Source organism: Gouania willdenowi, chromosome 6 (genome assembly GCF_900634775.1).
Source record: "Gouania willdenowi chromosome 6, fGouWil2.1, whole genome shotgun sequence".
NCBI lineage: Eukaryota > Metazoa > Chordata > Actinopteri > Blenniiformes > Gobiesocidae > Gouania > Gouania willdenowi.
Genome location: NC_041049.1, coordinates 20,953,620 through 20,976,755, shown reverse-complemented (window position 1 = coordinate 20,976,755; position 23,136 = coordinate 20,953,620). Strand labels below are relative to the sequence as shown.

Below are 23,136 nucleotides of genomic sequence, written 5' to 3'. Positions count from 1 at the left end.
TCTCAGACCCTTAATACACCATAATTAACCTGTTTCTCTGACTAAATAAACAGCTATGGACCATTATTTTATAGTAAGGGAGGTGCTGATAAGCTTGTGCAACAAAGTCACGTAAATGGCAACTGAATTTGTCTGATAAGTCAATGTGTTAAAGGTTGAAGAATGGATTTATGAGCATAATAAACTGGAAATAAGTTGGTATTGAGTGTGCAGCAACATATCATAGATTGAGGTGACAGAAGTGCAGCTATTGTGCTTTATTTTACCTTTATTCAATACATTGATATTTTTTATTTTTTTACATTTAATATTTATGCAGGTAAGTCCCATATGAAGAAACATGGTCTCATTTACAAGGAAGGTCTGTTTTGGCCAACAAATGAAGAATTTAAAACATAACATTTTAAGAGTTACAGAAAAGAAGTCAGAAAAAAACAAACAAACAAAACAAAACAAAACAAAAACAACAAGTTCTACCATTACATGTGTTTTTCAAAACTTCTTAACACAATGTTTAAAATGCCTGAATGGATTTTTCTTTTTCTTTTGTTGCTTTTACAGATGATTTGTGTTTATTTTTTAACTGATAGACTCACCTTTTTATTTTTAAGTGACAATAATGCTAAACACTGTCTGATACAGTGTTAAACAATGTTACCCAAGGTTACAGTGTGAAACCAGATCTATCTATCTATCTATATGTGATTCATCTTATCCTATTACCTTCATGTTTGCCTGTATTTCCCTCTGTGTAGTGAAAAGAACACCAGTTGCATTTCAGTTTCTCTCCTATGTAATACTTCTAGTCGCTGCACTACGTAATGGTGCCTGTGATTCCTCCTTGCCTCTGATTGGCTGAATCAGCAGTAATACGGAGGTGGGCGGGGACGTGGGGGCGTAGCCGTGGCTCCGGAGCGCGCTATATTTGCGGCCGTGCGCGCGGTGAGAACCAGGAGAGACGCTCTTTCTGAAGAGAACGCACCGAGCCGGAGCTTATCCAGCCACACATCCACCAGGACTCCGTATACTCTTCGATCCAGCATCAAAGTTTGTAGCGATGCAGCAGCATCTGGTGAGTCTGCTGTTAGTGTTCAGCAGCCTGCAGGTGAACCAGCTGACCGAGGGCTGCTCCTGCGCTCTGACGCATCCACAGGACGCATTCTGCAACTCCGACATAGGTGAGTGATCCAGTTTATACTGGAACCTGCTGCTTATGTGCAGGAGGACTGATGTGCGCACACAGACAGGCTGAGAACGCCTCTGATTCATCACACCATTTCCTTCAACACATGTTATACAAGCAGTGGATTGTTGCGGTGTTAAATGTCCAACATGTCTGATAGCCAGTGGCTTTCTAAGCTTTTGGGTCACAGAAGGACATCGTTGATGCTCTTAAAATAGTGGTTTGCAAAGTGGGGTGCGTGTGACCCCATGTATTTGTACCAGAGAGGACGAACTTTGAGACGAATTATTGTTATCATTTTTTTTGAATTATTGCACATAATTTTGAGGCAAAATTAACGGTTTGCAGCAGTTTTGTTCAGAAGAAGTTGCAATCAATGCATAATTTTTTTTCTAAACTTGTTAACTTGATGGGTTTTTTCTCACTTCGTTCCCAACTTTCTTTTCTTTCTTTCTTTCAAAAAAAAAACAACGTTATTTCTTTTGCAGTAATTAATATAAAGGGTAGAGAAAAACTCTGTTATGTAACATTTTTATTTGTTATATACAATTTGCTGTCTTTTTTTAAATTTTTCTTAAGAATTGTATATTTTGATATAAAGCAAGGAACCTCTCTCTCTCTCTCTCTGTGTGTGTGTGTGTGTGTGTGTGTGTGTGTGTGTGTGTGTGCGTGTGTGTGTGTGTGTGTGTGTGTGTGTGTGTGTGTGTGTGTGTGTGTGTGTGTGTGTGTGTGTTCCTCAAATATCTCTGGAATCAGGCTCAGATTGGCCTGAGACTTTCAACATGGCTGCTGCTTGGTTCAAGGGTGTGTAACGTCGGACTTGTTTGGACTGCAATGATAACATTCATGAATTACTTCATAAAATTGTGGTAAATGTAGCTTTGCAGAACAGCTCAATATTGACAGGTAGTCATGGTAACTCAGGATAAGTTAGAAAAGCTCAATGTTTACAGGTAGTCTGGTAGCTCAGGATAAGTTAGAAAAGCACAAAGTAGACAGGTAATCATGGTAACGCAGGATAAGTTAGAACAGCTCAATGTTGAAAGGTAGTCATGATAACTCAAGACACGTTAGAACAGCTCAATGTTGACAGGTAGTCATGGTTACTCAGGATAAGTTAGAACAGCTCAATATTGACAGATAGTCATGGTAATTCAGGATAAGTTGGAACAGCTCAATGTTGACAGGTAATCATGGTAACAGGATAAGTTGGAACAGCACAACGTTGACAGGTAGTCATGGTAACTCAGGATAAGATAGAACAGTTCATGTTGACAGGTAGTCATGGTAACTCAGTCAATGTTGACAGTCATGGTAACTCAGGATAACTTGGAACAGCTCAATGTTGACAGATAGTCATGGTAACTCAGGATAAGTTGGAACAGCTCAATGTTGACAGATAGTCATGGTAACTCAGGATAGGTTAGAACAGCTCAGTGTTGACAGGTAGTCATGGTAACTCAGGATAAGTTAGAATAGCTCACTGTTGACAGGTAGTCATGGTAACTCAGGATCGGTAATTTAGAATTAAATTTGCATTAGGAATTGAGTTTTTACAAGGTCAGTTTAAAGAGGATTTAACTTTTATTCTGAATTAAAGAGGAATTAAAGCTCCCATGTAAACCATCCATGAAAAAGCTACTTAACATCCCACTTTTCTATAGCAAGACATACTTCCCATGGGCACTGCACTAGTTGTTGTAATTTGCGATATATAAATTAAAGTTGAAGTGAAGTGAATAGAGTATAAGGATACAGTTAGGCAAACAGATAAACAAACAAACAGCAAAGGATATATATAGAGAATTGTGTGTGCACTGATATACTGTATATATGCACACACACATAATAACACATATATATTCACATACGCACTTATATGTTCACCCAAAATTCTTGATTCTACACAAATTTAGGGTGATCTGTCTTTTTTTGATCACGTTTTCAGCAGTAAGCTACAAGTGTTTTTTTACTACTATTCTTAGGATGGCATATGAATAGGTCTCATTCAGCTCATATATCCTAAATCCTGCTTTATGCTCACACTAGTCCCACATACTGATATGCTTGTGCTTGATTGTTAAACACAAGCTGAGCGGTCAGTTGTGTTATCACCTACTAATGCTTTCTTTACTCCCCCCTTGAATAATATTATAGACTGGAGGTCTTGTTTAGACTGGCGCGTGAGTCAAACAGGCTACTGTTTATGGATAACACTGGTAAAGACTGAAGGATTATGTGATCTGCTCCTTAGGAGTATCCAATATTATGGTTATAGGCTAGCAGGTGGAGGAGCTCGGCTGTGGGGTTTCAGATGAAACAGAGGGATGTGTGGTTTTAGCTCTCACACATTTAAATTTAGAACGTTTAAAAGCTGATTGTGTTTTTCTGAGTGGAGCTGACATTCTGTTCAGAGGCATTTGACCTGTGGGAAACCATAGAGCACTCTAACATGGTTACACAAAACTGAACAATAATGTCTCAGTCTGAAGTGGACACACACACACACACACAGCTCATGCGTTTGCGAGCATGTGTTTTCATAAGCAGATAAGTAGCTCTGTGGTCTCAGTACCCAACACGCACTTCATAAACTTACCATGATCTCATTTTTAATGATAATACCGTTACCACTGCTGACCAGTAGAGGCTGATAGTGAGAGTTGATTGAATTCAGGAACAATAAAGTGCTTAACTTATATTGTGGTGTCATGTTTTTGGTTTGAATTTAGTCTGGAATCAAGTATGAAATAGTTTTTGTCATATTTTGTAGGGTTAGGGTTAGTTTGTTCTGTGGTCTGCTGTTTTTCTTTTATAGCTAAACTAAATCTGGGTTTTTTAAGATAGGCTAACCAAACTAGACCAGTTGAAAGCTCCATAAATCTTGTTTCTAAGGCCCGGGCTTAGCTTGAGGTGTGAGTTGCATTTTTCTTCCATTTACGATTATGTCAAAGTCAGTCCTGCATGTTTAAGAGGTTTTCCTGCTCCAACACACCTATTATAAGCAGGGGTGTTCAATATTAGTTTTTTGTGATATCCAATATTGTCCAACACTGAATGTCCAATTTCTGATATACACAAACCCCTAATTTTATGTCAAATTATATATAACTCCATGGAAATGACAGGTTAAGCCTATAGTTTTAATGTGATACCGTACTGGATTTATTCCACAAATAAACAACATCTGTGCAAAGTAAGAATACTTTGAACTGCAGTAATGGATATAGTGCCATATTTATGCTTAATGGGTTTTCTCAAAAAACAGCACAAAACAGTTTTTCAATATCAGTGGGAAAACCAATGTCGACTGATGATATCGCCCATCTGTAATTGTAAAGTATGGCTTTCTTTCGAGCGTGATACATTCATCAGTTAGGTGTAGAGGGAAGAAGGGGACATCTAAAACCTGCCTGGATTGGACATTTTTGGTCAATGTCTGCATCTTATCTACATTGTCTTTGTTCCCATTCTTACCTTTATCCTTAAACTGTAACTTTCTCTTCTGGTTTCACCATCCAGCTTAACCCCCCCCCCAAAAAACCCCCCCAAAAAAAACAAAATGCTTTGATTTGATGAAATCCTAATGCAGAACCCTGTAACACTAAAGGATGATATCTTATAGGATATCTGATATCTGCATAAGCCTTTTTCTCTTGTTTGCTTACGATTCTGTGGTCATCGATCGTGATCTTTGAGTCTTTCCGGACGTATGTCTGAGCGTGGAGCAGTGACCTGGCTCCTGCCTAAAGCAGAGACCTGGTTGGCTGCTGTTGGGCAGCTGGCTTAAAGCAGTCCATTCATGAGGGGAAATGAGCAGAGCTTGTTTTCCAAAGCAAGATTAGAGGCCTGGCAGTAAGCTTTGACCCTGAAATGTAATATCTCCATGTAACGCCAATTGCTCCTGAGTGCTAGGGGTGACAGGAACAAACTTATACCTGCTTTCATAGTGAAGGATTAAAAAGAGGTGTGTGATATGCTCAGTAAGGACCAGATTAGATTCCACTGTTTTGTAATACTTCTGAGAGATTTCTCAAGACAGGGCAACAGAGTGGGGTCAAGAGTGATGCAAGGCCTGGGACTGGTAACGGCATTCTCCTAGTACTGCTACTCCTGCTCATGAGTTATGTAGCAGTTTAATCGCTACTCCCTCATCCAGCAGGTCAACAGGTGGCACACAACAACCTGAGCCAGCCTGGATTCTTGTGATTAGAAAGCTTTATGCGAGTTTGCTCCCAAAAATGTGTTAAATTACTACAAGGTGTCAAAAGGTCTGGATTCCACGCAGGCTTGTGATGACCATCCTCTGAGTCATGGATAAGTGTCTCGAGGGTCCAGCCTGGCCGTCGCTTTGCTGTTTCAAACAAGGGGCCACCACAGGGGGTGGACAATAATCAAACTCTTGGAAAACACAATGAGGGTTTATAATGAAAAGGAAATGTTGTTGCAGTAAGATTGTAGAATGAGTTGGACAAATCTGGAACCTTTTTCTTCATGCTGACAAAGTGGGAGTACTCAAGAGTAATATACTTGCATTTTCTGACCTCTGTCAGAGTTATCCAAAAATAAGAAATATAGAGCCAACCACAGCAAGATATAGACAAAAATTGCAAAAATATTACACTTAGAGAACTTTTGCTTTTAGCAAGACTGAACTGGCAATCGGTCAAGGACAGTCAATTGATGCCACTCACTTTTCAGCATAAATTTGATTAGCTATGAAAATACAGTGGAATTAAAGCTACCAACACAAACATTTAGCAGTACTTACTTCAAACAATAGTTCTTTAGGCAGAATGTGGACTATTTCAGGAAACTTTAGTCAATCAAGACTTCTTGTGAACAAGTCAGTACCTTAGAAAAACAGACTGTTAGGTTTTTCTATTAATGTTGCAGTGTATTTGTGTGCCTGTAGTGTGTCATTGTGTGTAACGATTGTGTGTCTCGACTGTAATTTAGGACCATCGATACTGGATTTAAAATGTGCCAGGATCGTAAAGAAATGCTCTTTTGGTGTCTTTTAACTTCATTGGTTTAGTGTTGCAAACGACCTTTGCATTGCACCACCCGTAAGCCCACGTTTTAGGCCTTCCCGTGTATTCCGTGTGACGCAGAGCTCAACAGCAGGGATTCAGTTTCACTGTTTATTCTTGAGCATGGCAGAGTGTCATCCTGAGAATTCCTCTCCCTCCCACTCGCCTCCTCAAGCTTAGACAACTTTCTGCATACTAAAATCGTTGTCACTTGCCTTGCATCTCACTCTCTATCTCTGTTTCACACACACACATACGTGAGTGACCCTTTTTCAGGCATGCCTGCAGTCTGACACATTTGACGTAGGCTGACATTAACGTAAAACAAAATTACATGCTCAACTTCAGATGGCGCATTTGCATTCGCGCCTGTGTAATCCTCGGCTTTAGGCAGAAGGAGTAAAAAATGAATTAGTGTTTTTGACTCTCTTATCACAAACACCTTCCCACTCTTTCAAATGTGTGTCTGGCTGAAAGCTTCTGTATAAGACGAATTCTGGAGCATCACAAATAAGATATGTTCAACAGAATACAGAGGTAGACAACATCAGCTAATCGATACTTCAACTCAACTGCGCACCTACACTACATAACCTTTGGCCAAGAAATACAAGTTACTTTTGTGGTTGACACCCAAATACATCTTGTGTCTATCCCTTTTTTCTTAAAGCACACAAATCATGCACTTTGGCAGAGATCATAAACAAATGCTTTGTGCCAGCATGCATTTCCATAAATGAAAAAAATATGTAGTGTTTGTTTGGGTAGCAGATTCAATGTCAAATATCGTCAAATCCATCCAAGATGTAAACAAACATTCACCATAACATCATTTAAGGTTTGCCTTGTGTAGGAGGCGTATTTGGCTTTGTATTATATTAATATGACAATATTAGCAGTAGGTTTCTATAGGGTGCATCAGACCTGTATTATACGACATTTCTTTACGTTTGTCTGATTGTTTTGGATGCCTGTGCTGTTTTTTTGACACAATCTTAAAATATCAACTTATTTGTCATCATAGTTGTAAAGGGACTTCCTTTAACTGGGAATTTAACATTTCAATTATATTGTGAAAAAAGTGCAGTCTGACACCGTTTGTGTAATAATAGTGTGTGGGAAAATATCCAGGTAAAGGTACTTTGAAAGTTTGTATGGTCAGGATTTCTGTATCCACGGTTATTTTTTTAGTACATTGGTTTGATGGATTATGAAACAAAATGGGCATTATTGTCTCTTTCTATGTCAATTTCAAGTGGTAGAAATGATGATAATGATAAAATGAAATCACTGTAGAAACTGTGGTGCCATGATGAGTGCTAAACCCTATATTTAAACCTTTTACATAGAGTGTGTTTCATATACATTCAATGTATTCAAGTGTTAGCATTATTATTAGCGTTAGCTGTTTGCACTTGAGGTTCTTCTTAAACCATCCAAGTGAGCCTCCCAATGATTACCTCTCAATCGAAATTCGATTACAATTATTATTATTACACCCAACAAGCAAAACATAATAAAAAAAAACAATTATTTGAAATAAAAAAAAAAAAAAAAAAAAAAAAAAATATATATATATATATATATATATATATACATATACATATACATATTACATATGTTTTGTTTGCTAAATAAAACCAACCCACTATTTCAGACACCTACAAATAATAAAGCTTGGCACACACGTTATTAATACTAACTTTGAGTTGTTGCAAGCTCCTCCCCTCTGCCCCACCCCTCTCAAAGCCAAAGCCAACCTGCAGGCCAACACGAGGAAAATTGTTGCTAGTGGTCTTGAAACATGGCAGGAGAAACGCAGCAAAAACACTTGGTAAACAAGCAAGGCAAGTCAAATTCTCTTATATGGGAATACTTTGGGTTTGATGATGACGACCTAGAGCAAAGACAGACATCACGTGCAAGAAGTGCAAAAGTGAACATACTTGATTTTAGTGTTTGAAGGATTTTATGTATGTTTAAAGAATACATTTTATGTTTTTTTTTTTTTTTGTACATAAAGTAAATAACTTTTTGGTTGACAAACAATTGTTTGAATAATCGTGATTTCAATTATGACTAAAATAAATGTGATTATCATATTTTCTATAATCAAGCAGCCCTACATCTGTGTCATTTTTCATTTATTTTGACATGGGTGGATACTGGAGCAACTGGAGAGAAATGTAAACTATTCCTCACAAGACCAATACCTGTGTTTAAAGTCATGACCCTCCAGGTTAAAGTTAGCATCGTTTAACACACTTGTGCTATCCAAACTTTTAAAATTCTTTCCCGGCAAAAACAAAATGTAGGTCTCAACTGGCAAAAGTATGAACTAGTGTTTCTAAAGTGTTTGACGGTAGTGTGTGAAGTCATGTGTTTGTATGGCAGAGGAGAGACAAGAGCTCTCCCAACACAGTCCTTTCACAGTCTCTAGGCTGAGTGGTGTGATGTGAAGAAATGGGTTACATAAACACTCGTAATGTAGACTTTTTTACGTGACCATACAGCTGCTTGCTCGTATGTAAATATAACCACTCAGTGCAGTGTAGGTCAAAGGGTCACTGCAGGGTAATGAGACAAATCCTCTGTCTCTGGAGCGGCTGAGGCCCTCACACATTCCTCTGAGTGATGCCACCATCACCGAGCAATTAGTGGCCGCCATCCAACAAGAAGGCTCCTATCTGGATGGGCTTCAGTTGGACCCGTGGTGCTTCAAACATGAACATTTGGTCTTCCTGAGGGTTGGTTTTGCGGTCAGGGCAGGGCAGAAAACTGGGTTTTGGGGTAATGCTTGAAAAGAAGGACAGCAGTGTATTTAGCGGAGGCAAAAGTAGCTCGTTATCGCCACACATTCCTGCTTAATGGCGCCGCACTTCTGGTGTAATTGCAGAGGCGGACGTCTGTCAAATAGCGTTTGGTTGCGCTCAGCTAAGGTTGATCACGTAATAGCACTCCTGGATTCATAACAGAAGAGCTGTCAGATTAATGGATCAAATGTTCTGCAGCTTGGCATTATAAAAGCCTGGAAAACAAAGGGCAGACAGGGTCCCTAACAAGTATGGACTGAAATGACCCGACTTTTGATCTGAAACTGAAATGTGAGAGAGTGAAAACGCGATAATGGCAGTTGAGGACAAATATCACCTGTGATCTCTGCTAGTGCCACTGAGTGGAAGCTATTTTTTGGTTTTGGAGCATTTTAAGAGGGCAGTTGAAGTAGTACATTCTACTTGTTTTCTTGTATATATATTTGTGCCTAAAAATAACTTAATTTTTGGTCATTGTAAGCATATAAAGTACATCACAATTAAACAGCACCTTTTCATTTAAGATCCATGTCAAAAGTAATGCATTATGTTCTGGCTGCTTGACAATGGTAAGAAAGTGATATTTTTCCCAAGAAAAAAAAAGGTTGGTATTTTTAAGTGGTTGGTCTTATTTTCTCTTCTATATTTAAAATTAAGGTTTAATTACCCGAATACTTGTTGGAATAATCAATATAAAATGTTCTAGGTCTAAATCTTTGATCAGTCTCTCCAAGATCCTGTAGAACTTTGTTTTGGTATTTTGTTCCAGCTTTGCTTAATCAAATTTGCAATATTAACTAGTGAAACTGTTTCCGTCTCAGAGGTCTGCTTTGTGCGGCCGGGCAATGGCTGTGATAGATGAAAATAGATGAAAGAGTATGTTCACGTCAGATGACGCAGATGTGTTGATATTTCAAGTTGAAGAAATATGTACACCCTTAGTTAAACGCAGCAATGTTCCATACAATTTCTGTTCAATGCAAACAGTCTGCACATCTTTTAAAAGCTTTTTTTTTTAGAGTTTGATATGTTACAATTCAAGATTGCTTTGGGTATTCTTTGTTTCCCACAACTTTAAATATATGTTTTTAATCTATCTATGACTATTCTTGCAAAAAAGCTAATGTGACTACTAGGCGTGGTGAAAAAGGTTGATTAATCATGATTTTATTGATGACAATAATTCATCGATTCTTAAAATAAAAAAAGCGATTATTTACATTGTACTGTAATACAAACCAGGCTCATCCTCCTAATTTTCATATGTTATTTATGTTAAATGGACAATCAATAATCAGTAATGATTGAAAATCGATTTGATAATTTGTAATAATTAAAAATTGGTTTGTAATCGAATGGAGACCTCAATAATCGGAGTCAAATCAGAAAACTGGGCTGATTAACCAGCCCTGATAACTACTTTATGTTCATGTTTTATTCTAGTATCCAATTTACACCTGCCTCTACGCAGGAGAGCTTGACAAACTGAAGGTGTGACATGCCTCATTTCTTTTACAGGTCAAAGGAAGAAACGCTCAGACATTTTCTCTCTTTCTCTTGGGGAACGTGAACCCCAGAAGAATACGACAGAGAAATTCCATGGGCAGAAGATAACAAACATGCTTAGTGTTAGTTTTGTCTACGATTATTCAGCTTTGGACAACAGGTGAACCTCACCGAGGCTTATGCAGGACCCGCAGCTTTGGTTAGACCCTCAGCTCTACGCACCCTGCTGCTGGCTATTCAACTATGAGCCTCCTCACACCAAGAGGAGTGAAAGCAAATAAATCGAGGCCGCTGCAGAGTATTTTTACTTTGCCGATGTTTACATGAGGAGCTTTGCATGCAGATAAGATCTCCTCCAAAATCTGATTCTCATATAGAGAGAGGCTTGTTTAAACAGACACACGTGATTCCGTGATGGTGGGTTTTGATCAGCAAAAATCCGCTTGTAGATCACGTTTTTTTCCTATTTCTGTAATGACCTCAATACCAAATGCCAAAAACCAAAAAAGTGAGAGAAGAAATTGTGACTTAGTTTTATCTGCTGTGATTAAATCTGTTGGGTCAGTTAGGTAAACATAAATCTGAGTAATAAGCATGGCTTACGGGATGTGAGAATGGCACCTAGATTCTGTATCAAACTCATAAGTCCCTTCAGTGTTTTTCCTCATTGGTCCCATTTGCCAAACGGCAGCAATGCAGAAAATCGGATAAACGGATTAACTGTGGTGCCAACCTGGTTCTGAAATGGTATTTTGTCAGGCGTTTGCTAATGCCTCCTACTGGCTGAGGCATTTTTGCTGTTTGATGAATGTATGTTAAAACCAATGTATCCTTTCCTTTCAGTGATTCGAGCTAAAGTGGTGGGCAAGAAGCTCCTGAGAGATGGACCTTTTGGAACCATGCGCTACACAATCAAGCAAATGAAGGTGAGACCAAGTACTCCAGTGTTTCAAAACTTTCTGAAGGACTAAAACTAAATTTAAGATGATTTCTTTCATCTGGTTGTTTTCAAATATTTAGGTTCTGGTCTAGAGTGACCAAGTAAGACAATACATTTCCTATGAGTAACTTTATATATCATTATAGCCACACAAATCATACACTGCTACTTGTTTGACAATAGGTAGTAGTCAAGCCATTAGATTAGTAGTTGTATAACCTGGATTATTATAACATGAATACTATTACAATTAATGCTGTTTGCATCTACCTTATTCTACCATCAAATGATCCTTATGCAACTTTTATTATATCATACTATGTATGTTAAGTTGAGGTTTTGTTTATACAGACAAGGTTTTTCAGGAATTTTTTATCTCAAGATATTTTTTGACTGTCAACTGCCAGTGTTCGTCAGAGGAGTTCTGCTAATCGCCTTTGAAGTTTCCTTTGAAGTTTCCTTTGACTTCCATGTAATAGTTCCAGCGAGATTATTTTTGTCTTCTTATTTAACAGTCTGTTAAGTTGAGGTTTTGTTTATTCAGACAAGGTTTTTCAGGACATTTTCATCCCCTGATATGTTTCGACTGTCAACTGCCAGTCTAGTATCATACTATGTCTATTACGTACATGGATAACAGTTAGGTTAGGAGGAAAAATAGGGTTAGAGTTGCTTACCCTAGGCCAAAGCAAATCCAGTGTATTTTTAGAGGGTCTGTAAATAGTATGGTAACATCCCCTTTGACCCTTTTAAGGACAGGCTAAGTTATTATAACCGTCATTATCACTAAAGGCTAATTTTACTAGTATGAGTAATTCTACTGTAATGCTTCCTGAGTAAAAAAAGACTTAATGTAAAACAAGGTAAATATTTATGGTGGTGTGATTTACATTTGGAGGAATAACTACCTTCAGCTATGATAGTGAGCTTTTAAATGACATGTTACAGAAAACAAGGAACCAAGTTCCTGATTAAAATTGATAGTATGGGGTGCTGATTGTAAAGTTGCACATGCTAAAATAAACAACTTTTTGCTAAATTTAGCAACAAACCACGTTTAAAAAAACCAGTTATTTTTTCAAATGTTACATTTGACCAGATTTACAGCAATATTTGTGACATTTCATATCTCGTAAAAATATGTCAATGTTAAATCTAAATATTAAATATGAATTCTAAATGTGAACATTAAATATAAATGGTAAATCTATATGTTAAATTTAAATGTTGTGGGGGAAACTGAATATTTAGCTAATATGCAAATTTACAGAAAGTACCAACATAAAAACCTATTTCAGTGAATGTGCATAATAGCTAAATATTTAGTTTCACCCATGACATTTAGATTTAACATTTGCATTTACATTGACATTATATTTTCATGAAAAAAATATCACAAATTTCACAATAACTGCTGTAAATATGGTCAAAAGTAACATGAAAAAAAAAAAAAAAAATCACATAAGTTTTTTAAATGTGGTTTGTTACTAAATGTTACAAAAAGTTGCTGTTTATTTTAGCATGTGCAGCTTTACAATTGGCGCCCCATATGATACTGCTAATTGGTCGACATTAATAATATTTTTGTTTCCTTTTAAACAAACTAAGATAAGTATGTTCCCACCTGCTCTGTGCCCACAATCATCAACGCTAACTGTAAGCTAGCTTTATATTTAGCTTTAACTTACAAGTGCAGGTCATTTAGTGACTATAGGCCTACAGTTTGCATTCAAAAGCATTTATTGTGGAATATTCAAAATATTTTAAAACATCTGAATTCTTTGTCTAAGCTAATCTACTTCATAATGAATTCAGTTTCATTTCTCGTACAATGGTTATCAATTATTAAACCTTTTCTAATGATCTTTTATGAAGGTTACATAAATTATATAATGCATTACATGATGAAATGTATCTGCTGTTAATAGGTTTGTGGAAAATAATAGCAATGAACTTTTTAAATGGGTTTATATTTTGATTCTTTCAGTTTTTGATCTCTCCACACAGTGTAAAGCACACTATAGTCTTGACTTTTTGGTTCAATGTAAATGATGCACCATTTCAACTCTGCATTGTAAGGGACCAATCTGAAAAGTAGTGAGGAAGACTGAAAGCCCGTTCTTGAATTCCTCTCAATACTTACATAATGCTACAAATTTGTGGCAGATGCTGACATGGTCCTGCTGCTCAGACAGGAGCCAGGCCGGAGGATTAGCAAGCTCACAGGCATTACCGTTCCAACAAACTCCTCGCTCCTAATGCAAACATTTCAATCGTGTCATGCAATACATCTGTTCGATTTCATTTTACAACAAAAGTATTAAGTGGCCTTGTGTTGGAAAAGCATAGCCACTGTCAGATGAAGGATTATCCATTAGAATTTGATGGGACTCGTGTTATTTTGTCCTTAAGTGCATCTTGATTAAATTGTAAATCATGGGTTTTGTTTATTTTTATTTTTTTAAAGAATTTATTGGAAATTCAACAAATCCTACAAGAGATGCATGCCTTTTGGTTTCCCTCAGCCCCAGCGAGACTTGGATGATGTTCTTTTCTGCAGGCAACAAGTCTAAACAGGGATTTCCTGATGTTCCCTGTCAAATAAATTACACAGAGAACCAAAACACCACAGTCCGCAGTAAAAATATTCATTCCGATCTCTGCATAGCTGAGCTGAAGCCAAGGTCCATGACTTTCCAACGTCAATGACAAAACAACATCAAAGTCAAAGCCCAACACGCTGTGTAACCATGTTATCTACAACTTGGTTAAAGGTGCAGTCCGCAAGTCTCAGATCCCTGCCTCCCCGCTGCTCTCTTGCCCTGCCTCCAAACTTCCCAAAGTCCTTCCCTCAGAGGAGCAAACAAGCTAATGTTAGCATCACAACAGCAACATCACAGTAATATAACATGCTCTATTAAAAGCATATTACTGCAGTGCTTCTCTCTCTAAATGTGCACACACCTCAGCAGCAGCAGCAACAACACAGAAGCTGCTGCGCGCACATGAACAAACAAAACATGCACTACAGAGTTCTAGTGTAACAATTACAAATCAAACATAATGTAAATCAAGCAGCAGTAATTACCTTTCAAGCAGAAAAGTCACTAATTCCATCTTCTACTCCTCCAGACCATACACAGTAAAAAAAGATCACGCTCCAGGACCGGTAAGGGGGCGGGGACTGTGAGCAACAGCCCACCAAACACAATTCTGGCTCTGATTGGTTCTTGCTCGATCGCGGAGCATTCTGGCAATCTGCCAAAGGCTGCAGGAGCAGCAGGGGGGACTCAATGAGTCTGTTTTTTCACACAAGCTACTAGTTTGATGTAAGGCTGTCATTACACAGTGACAGCTTTAGCAAATATGACAATATAAGAGTCACGGACTGCACCTTTAAGGGTAGAGCCCTATGACTCCCCGTGCCAGTGGCATCAGATGAACTCACTGTACATTTGGTATTCTCTCATGAAGGCTTTACTCTTCCAAATGTTCATTTTTGTTCAATCTTCATATTTTCCAGATGTACAAAGGATTTGACAAAGTTCAGCATGTGCAGCACATTTACACTGATGCCTCCGAAAGTTTGTGTGGCGTCAAGTTTGACATCAACAAGTACCAGTACCTGATCACAGGTAAGCAGCCGGACCTTAAAAACCATAGGCTTTTGTCTACATCACATGTGTCAAACTCAAGGCCCCGGGGCCAAATCCGGCCCTTTTGAGCATCCATTTTGGTCCGCAGCAGTAAACAAAAAAAAAAAGTCAGAAATACCATGAATCATTTGTGTAAATTACCAACTAATTCAGATTTTGATATCTCCAAAATAATACACAAATTCAATGAACCTTCACAATATTAGCAGAGCTCACATTTTCCACATGCTTATATCACATGTTGGAAGTCATTTCTAACCTCAAATTGTTAAAAGAACTCTCAATTCCTCTAATAAAAAATTAAAAAAAATCCTGCTATTTTCATTACATTGTTTCACAAAATTTCACCAAATTAAAAAAAAATTGCCACAAAATCAAAAAAAGTGAACATCCTGCAGGAACTGATGTACAGGTATGTCACTTATTGCTCTGATATTATCAATGTCTTACATACTTTATAATTTATTTAATTGTGGAAGTGTAAACTAGAGCACAATAATGATTAAATAACTCATTTTCCTGCCTAAAATCTGAGGCCCACTTAAGATAAACTGCTCCATATTTGGCCACTGAACTAAAATGAGTTTGACACCCCTGGTCTACATCAAGTAGATTGTGGATTGACTTCGTCATACATTTCTACAGTTTAAAGATTTACTCAACGATAGCCAGTATAATTCCCACTGTACTATGACCGTTGTGTCTCATGAAGTCTTAAAAATAACTTCTTAAATCTTGAATAAAATATCCCACTGACGTAAAATATCAGCTCATAAACAAAAAAAGACAGAATTTTGAAGTTTAGAAGCATAATCTTTCATTTTGAAACATTAGAATTAGCTTATAAATGACATTATTTATACTACTGGAAGGTTTTATGTTTAAAGTCAAGATTTGTTACAGAATTTCAAATGTGAGTCTTAATTTAGGCATTTAAAACACAAGACATTACAGATTATGGCTTTTCATCACAGTGGCTTCCATAATGTGGAGGTTTGGGGTAAAAAATACTAATGTGACAGCTCAAAGTATTTTGAATAATGTGTAGATTCTTTTTAATCTCTGTACTGTTATCTGCTTGTACTACATAAAATGCCTTTTTGTAATATACTTTATGTTGTTAAAGTAGTGTATTACCATCTCTAAAGCTAGTCATAGCATAGGTCATTTTTCAGGTATTCAATATAAATATTATTTTCGTGAAAACATAAAATAATCTTTTAGATTCATGAATTAGCCTTGAGGTGGACAATCTTAACATTGAAGTGCTCATTTTATTGATGGGCAGTTACAAGCATGCTTCACCTAGCTAAGCTACTTAGTTAAACTTTCAGTTTATTTTTGTATATCTACTGTAGAGTAAAAATATTCTGTGGTATTAAATGAATGGTAGAATTAGCAGCGGTTTAAAATATACAAAATGAGAGAAAAATGTACAAAATGACAACAAAAACATATAGAAAGCACAAAACTACAACAAAACCACACAAAACAACCTGAAAAACTATACAAAAGGAAAGAAAAATGTACAAAATGACAACAAAAACACATAGAAGTTTCTCCAAAAGCACACGACAACAAAACCACACAAAACAACATAAAAAAAAATACAAAATGAGAGAAAAATATACAAAATGACAACAAAAACATATAGAAAGCACAAAACTACAACAAAACCACACAAAACAACATAAAAATATGTACAAAAGGAGAGAAAATGTACAAAATGAATACAAAAACAAAACATTTGAGTAAAATATACAAAAAACAACAACAAAAACACACAAAATGACTTAAAATGTCATTATTCAAAATGCTGACATGAATGTTGATAATGTGTCACTCAGGTTAGATAATAACGTTTTTCATTCCGCTGCTCTGATAAGTTGTCAATTTCTGAAATAAATGAAGCATCAGGTTGACATGAATGTATACTTAAAACTATATTCCAAGCAGAAATAATGTGAATATGTCTCCCTGTGGAGAAATGATTCGTAGATGTTAAAGACATTTGAGTCCGTGTTCCCTCTCTGAGGCTTTTCACAGTCTGACCAGCGGCATTCCAAGTTTGTTTGGCGTCAGGGACCTCCTCCACCTCTCCCTGTCCTCCACCCACCACTCCTCCCCGACGACTTCTTCATTTGTCTTGTGACACAAACTTCCTCACTATTTATAACCAACCATTTGCAAATGTGTAAGAAGTCAAAGGAGAAGTCTTTTTTTAAAATGTTGTGTACTCATTCCCCTTCAAGTCTCAGGTTGGAAACACAACTTGTACTTAACAGCTAACAGGAAGCGACTGATGTTTTCCACCACGAGGATTTTTACGAGTGGCCATTACCAACTTTAGGTGCAATTTACTTTGGAGCCTGCTGTGGTGTATGTAGCTGTCGCTAGGTCCCGACCTGTAAATACTGTAACTGCATTGCGTTGTTTAAGCCAAACTAGGCAGTGTTGCCAGGCAACCATGGTGGTGTTTACATCATTATCAGGAGAGAGTGATGTAACGTGATTTACTGCTTTCATGGCAGCTGTAAAGAGTACTGATATATCCTACTCAAGTAGAAGTACTGGGGCGACTGTGGCTCAGTTGTAGAGTGGGTCATCCAATAACTGAAGGATTCGGGGTTCGAATCCCGCTCTAACTAAGTCATTGTCGTTGTGTCCTTGGGCAAGGCACTTTACCTACTTTGCCTCTTATAAATGGGTATAGAATTGTGCCTGAATGTTGGTGGTGGTCAGCCACGCTTCTGTCAGTGTGCCCCAGGGCAGCTGTAGCTACATTGTAGCTTACCACCACCGGTATGACTGATGTGAGTGAATGAATAATGGTTTCTGTACGCGCTTTGAGTCTCCTCGAAAAAAGCGCTATATAAATCCAAAGCATTATTATTACTGTTACTTGATTGAAATTGTACTCAAGTACAAGTAAGTCATACATAAAATACTCAAATACAAGTAAAAAGTAGCTCAATTAAATAGTACTCAAAGTAAAAGTTTCTTGCCACGGCTCCCTTACATACAGTAAACATCTAATGTATGAACTTAAAAAGGAAGAAACCAAATCTTGCACAAATGGATCTTAATTTATTTTCCACAAAGGCATGTGTAGAAAAACAAAATATTTTTTTTAAATAAAATAACACCAATGAATCAAATATAATAAATTAATATTTTACTCAGTAACGGTTGGGTGTAGAAATCTAACTAATGACTTTACTTCTTTTAAAACATACTTAAGTCCAAGTAAAATTACTGATTTTTAAATGAAGTCAAGAAAGTACAAGTACATGTAAAAGCTACTTAATTACAGTCATGTGAGTACTTGTAATTCATTACTTTCACCTCTGATGATCAGAGCATTTGAAGTCATTGTGACAGAGCACTGTTTACATGACATACAACGTCAAAGTCCTCCGATCAACCCTCAAATGCCCTGATTAGTATTTCCCCCTCCAGTCACACTCAACACTCACCACCATGTACTTGGTCTGTGAGTAACTCAGGTAATCTTAGCCCAGTGATGCAAACAAAACGGGTAGACTGATATATTCACAGGCTGTGAAATTCCCACATGGTGACAACACTTTGAAGGAAACACACGGTGACAAATCGTGACAGTCTCGAGCATTCGTGGCCCCCCGTGTGGCACCTGTCTCAGGAGTCCTTAGCTGCAAATGGCCTCACACTAAAAATAGAACTTTGGTGACCTTAGGGAATTCAAATATAGGACTGTTGGTTTAATAACGGATTACAGTATGATGTTGTCTTGGCAAAGACAATCCAAGTTGGCGTGTTTACGTTGTGAGCGCATTCATGTAGTGATTTTATAATGGAGATCCTTGTAGCTCAAATCAATATACCAGTCAGGGTTGTTGTCAATAATAATTGTAATTGCGTAATTGTAATTAATTACAATTGCGCCTAAATGTTATTGTAATTGTAATGGGGAAAAATACAATTGCTGTTGTAATTGTAATTGAGTAATCTACTTTGTAATTGGTGTGAAAATTCTAGAAAAACTTGAATTTACAATTTAATTAAACACAAAACTGTGGAACCATGTTACAGTTCCATGTCTTACACATATGTAGTTAACATTTATTAAAATATGTTTCAGATGAAGTTCTCTTGAGGATCATTCTACCATTTAAAACCAAAATATTAATACCAATATTTTCAAGGATAAGGAAGTCCAATGCTGCGTTCACACAGGACGTTCACAAATTTATGAGACCCATGCTCCGCGCATAACTTCCAAAGGATCGAAAAACTTTGCGCTTTGAAAGCGCTGTTAAAAACGGTTAAACGGTTTAAGAGTTAAACCCCCTCTTTTGCTTGATTCATGTTATGTTTTGACCAAACCTCAGCACAGATATGTCATTTAGACCAGAGGGAACAGTTTTAAAAGGTATAATACAGTATGTCCTTTTTAACCACAAACATCACAGCATATGCCTTTGATGTGACCCGACCAAATACTGAGTAATTACTAAAGTACAGAACCAAATTAAAGCCAACTTGCTCACTTTGAAGTTAACGTTCACCCTTTAACTGTCTCTGTCTTTCACATGTGTAGGTCGTGTGTATGAGGGAAAGGTGTACACTGGGCTGTGCAACTTCAATGAACGATGGGAGCGCCTGTCATTGGCTCAGAAGAAAGGCATCAACCATCGGTACCAGCTTGGATGCAACTGCAGGGTGAGTGTTGCCTAAAGGCTGCAGGAAACCAACATCGTTTAACAGATAGAGACATAGTGTAGTCCTCATCAATGTATAAATCAGAGATGATTTACTCCAAAGAAAGTAGAAGGTTGGCATTGCTGCTCACAAGACTTAAGAAGTGATTTTACTTCATTCATACTGTGATTTATTGTGTTTGCACCTATGAACATCACCAAAGTGACATTCCAAAACATTTCTGGCGTTTTCACAAACTGAAAAATAAACATTTAGCAGCAACAAACCACACTTAAAAAATGTATGTGAATTCTTTTATGTTACTTTTGACCAGATTTACAGCAATATTTGTAAAATGTGATATTTACTTTTCTGCTAGAATAATGTCAATGATAAACTTAAATATTAAATGTTAAACCTAAATGTTAAATTTAAATTTAATTGTTAAATTTAATTGTTAAATTTAAATCTAAATGTTAAATCTAAATATTAAATCTAATTGTTAAATCTAAATATTAAATTTAAATGTTAAATTTCACCAGAACTACTAAAAATAAAAGCTCATTTAACATTTCACAAATATTGCTGTAAATCTGGTCAAAAGTAATGTATAAAAAAAATCACATACATTTTTTAAACAAGGTTTGTTGCTAAACGTTGCGAAAAGTTGCTGTTTATTTTAGCATGTGCAACTTTACAATGCACAAAACTATTATGACGTTAAAAAAAAAGTCAACAAAGTGTTTACGGTGGAGATGAAAACAATCTTTACATCTTTTTTTTCAAGCTAATGATCTTTGATTTATTGATCTATGAGGCCTACACTATGTCTATATCTAATAAAAACACTATCGTCTCTAGCAACTTTAATTGTAAAACTGCTGGTGAAACTTGCGTATGTAAAGTACAAAAGGCTTGCCAGTGGGGCCATCTGTGTCAAGGGCCAGTTCAGAATCATATTAATATCATAAATACTGAGATATTAATTCAGAAAAATAAGTAAAGAAAAACAAGTTTTACTACCATCAGAGGAAATTGTTAGGCAACAGTTTTGGACACGGCTCAGGTCTTCAGGCCAGTTTCAGATGACTCCAACGTGTGGTGCAGCTGTTAGCCGTCCTACTGTAGAGCCTGGTCCTAGACATCTGCTAATACCATCGACCCCTATCAGTATAAGTGGATTAGCAGAGAGACCTATTTATTCCCAACACAGACCAGAACCTGTAAACTGTATTCAAGGCAGAAGCCCAGAGGCAGAAAGTCACAAAAAGTCATTTATCAACCAAGGCCTCAGTGTAAACACTTCACACTGCTTACTTAATCTACTCTGCCATCCTCTGCATACCAGAAAAATAAAATGATTCACTGCATTAGAAAGCAGGAAGCGTGGCTCGAAAATTACTCTTCACAATATTAATATCTAATATACCTAATACCATAATCATATTTGTTTTGTGTATTTTAGACTTAGACTTTCTTTATTGTCCTTCAAACTTGCACTTTACAGTGCAGTGCAGATTTACAACTGATTTAAGACATGCAAAGGTGAAAAGTAACAAAGTACAAATACTTTTTTGGTACTGTTCTTTACTTGAGCATCCATTTTTTTGGATGACTTTTTACTTTTACTCCTTACTTTTTGAAACAAATATATGTACTTTCTATTCCTCACATTTTAAAAATGAGCTTGTTACTTTCAAGACCTTCAAAGATGACGTCACGACGTAAAACGATGAAAACCAAGAACCGTTTTTTTTCCCGGTTAGGCAGGTCCCTTAGTTTTATGGTTAACATCTTCCAGTTTTTAAAAAATGTTAAACTCAAAGCTACTCTGGGTTTATTTGAGCATTTGCATTTTTTTTTCTTGACACATTTTATTTGCAATAGCACTCATTTTATATCTCTAATGAGCGCTAAATTCTCCAGGTGTTCAAAGGTAACAGATTAAATGTATTTCCATGTACCAGTATTCTACAAGTTCTTTAAAAAATAAAAGATATGTAATTTGCTGGTTTAAAAATCTTATTATTGAAGGGACATTTGTACATTTAGTAACATCTACTTTTTTACTTTTACTACTGTAAGATAGCAACTTCTATACTTTTACCAGAGTCATTTTTTATTCAAATATCTATACTTTTACTTGAGTACTGAAGACTAGTACTTTTGCCACCTCTGAAGACATGACCCGTTAGTCTAAGAGATGCTAACAAAAAGCTAACACACGAGGAAGGTTACGTTTGTTGAGGGTTAATATTTATTTCAGGCTCAGTAATTGTGATTACTTGTAATAGAACTTTAGTAACTGAGAACGTAAATGTAATTGATTTTCAGGGGGAAAACATTAGCTGTAATTTTTAGGGGTGTCCCGATCCGATATCGATATCGGATATTGGTCCGATATCAACCTGAAAACAAATATTAGATTCAAATTTTCGATTTTTTTTTCTTCTTTTTTTGCAATTCATTTTTTATTTCTTTTATTCAATTGTAGAATACTGTAGATATAATGTTGAAGGTTAAAACGTAAGTAACCAATTGGTTATTAATAAATGGGTCAGTTTTTCTTGATCAAGCTTTTCTAACATTCCACACTACAAAATAAGTAATTTTTTTTTTTTCATTTAATAAAGAAAAAAAAAGTTATAAAAATGTGTATGATTCATGCTGATATCGTATCAGATCAATATCGGTCTCGGCCGATACGCAAGGCTGCAATATCGGTATCATATCGGAAATGAAAAAGTTGTGTCGGGACGTCCCTAGTAATTTTAATTGTAATTGGAAAAAATGCCAGTCAATATAACCATAATTGAGTTGTAATTGAACATGAATAATTGAATATGTAATTGTAATAGAAAAATGTAAATGAGTGCAGTTATGTTTGTGGTACTCCATACTTCATTGTCAGGGTTGTGTCTGTCTCTCCAGATTAAGCCGTGCCACTACCTGCCCTGCTTCGTGACATCAAAGAACGAGTGCCTATGGACGGACATGCTGTCCCACTTCGGCTACCCTGGCTACCAGTCCCGACACTACGCCTGTATCCAGCAGAAAGAAGGCTACTGTAGCTGGTACCGAGGCATGACCTCTCGGGATAAAACCATCATCAACACCACTGACCCGTGAGCCCAAACGCACCATGCCCAGAAAACCACCCCCACATCATCCCTGACCACATTTGAGTATAGAAGGACTCTTTAGGCTCACTGGCCTGGGTGACAGCTCTCATTGGTAAAAGAGCAACATTAAAAAAAAGAGAAAATCCCTAACAGTGCCTGTCCATTGCACATTTTTCATAAACATCTCCCATGAAATGTACAGA

The 23,136-nt window shown here is 36.8% G+C and overlaps 2 protein-coding genes across 2 annotated transcripts in view; one reads left to right on the top strand and one right to left on the bottom strand.

Annotated features, from left to right (window-relative positions):
* The window catches only part of syn3 (synapsin III), a 136,117-nt gene that overhangs the window by 39,608 nt on the left and 73,373 nt on the right, over window positions 1–23,136 (bottom strand). The gene's annotated exons all lie outside the window — the stretch shown is intronic.
* LOC114464744 (metalloproteinase inhibitor 3) lies at window positions 945–23,108 on the top strand. The gene is made up of 5 exons (XM_028449246.1): window positions 945–1,178; window positions 11,379–11,461; window positions 14,999–15,110; window positions 19,711–19,832; window positions 22,743–23,108. Exons 1-5 carry the CDS (start codon window positions 1,058–1,060, stop codon window positions 22,938–22,940), a joined length of 636 nt encoding a protein of 211 aa, XP_028305047.1. The 5' UTR covers window positions 945–1,057; the 3' UTR covers window positions 22,941–23,108.

Bases quoted from the DNA above. Each gene is read 5' to 3' on its own strand.
- LOC114464744 (XM_028449246.1), top strand. From the start codon at position 1,058: ATGCAGCAGCATCTGGTGAGTCTGCTGTTAGTGTTCAGCAGCCTGCAG. The intron at 11,462-14,998 runs GTGAGACCAAGT...CATATTTTCCAG, and splicing joins ACACAATCAAGCAAATGAAG to ATGTACAAAGGATTTGACAA. The intron at 19,833-22,742 runs GTGAGTGTTGCC...CTGTCTCTCCAG, and splicing joins AGCTTGGATGCAACTGCAGG to ATTAAGCCGTGCCACTACCT.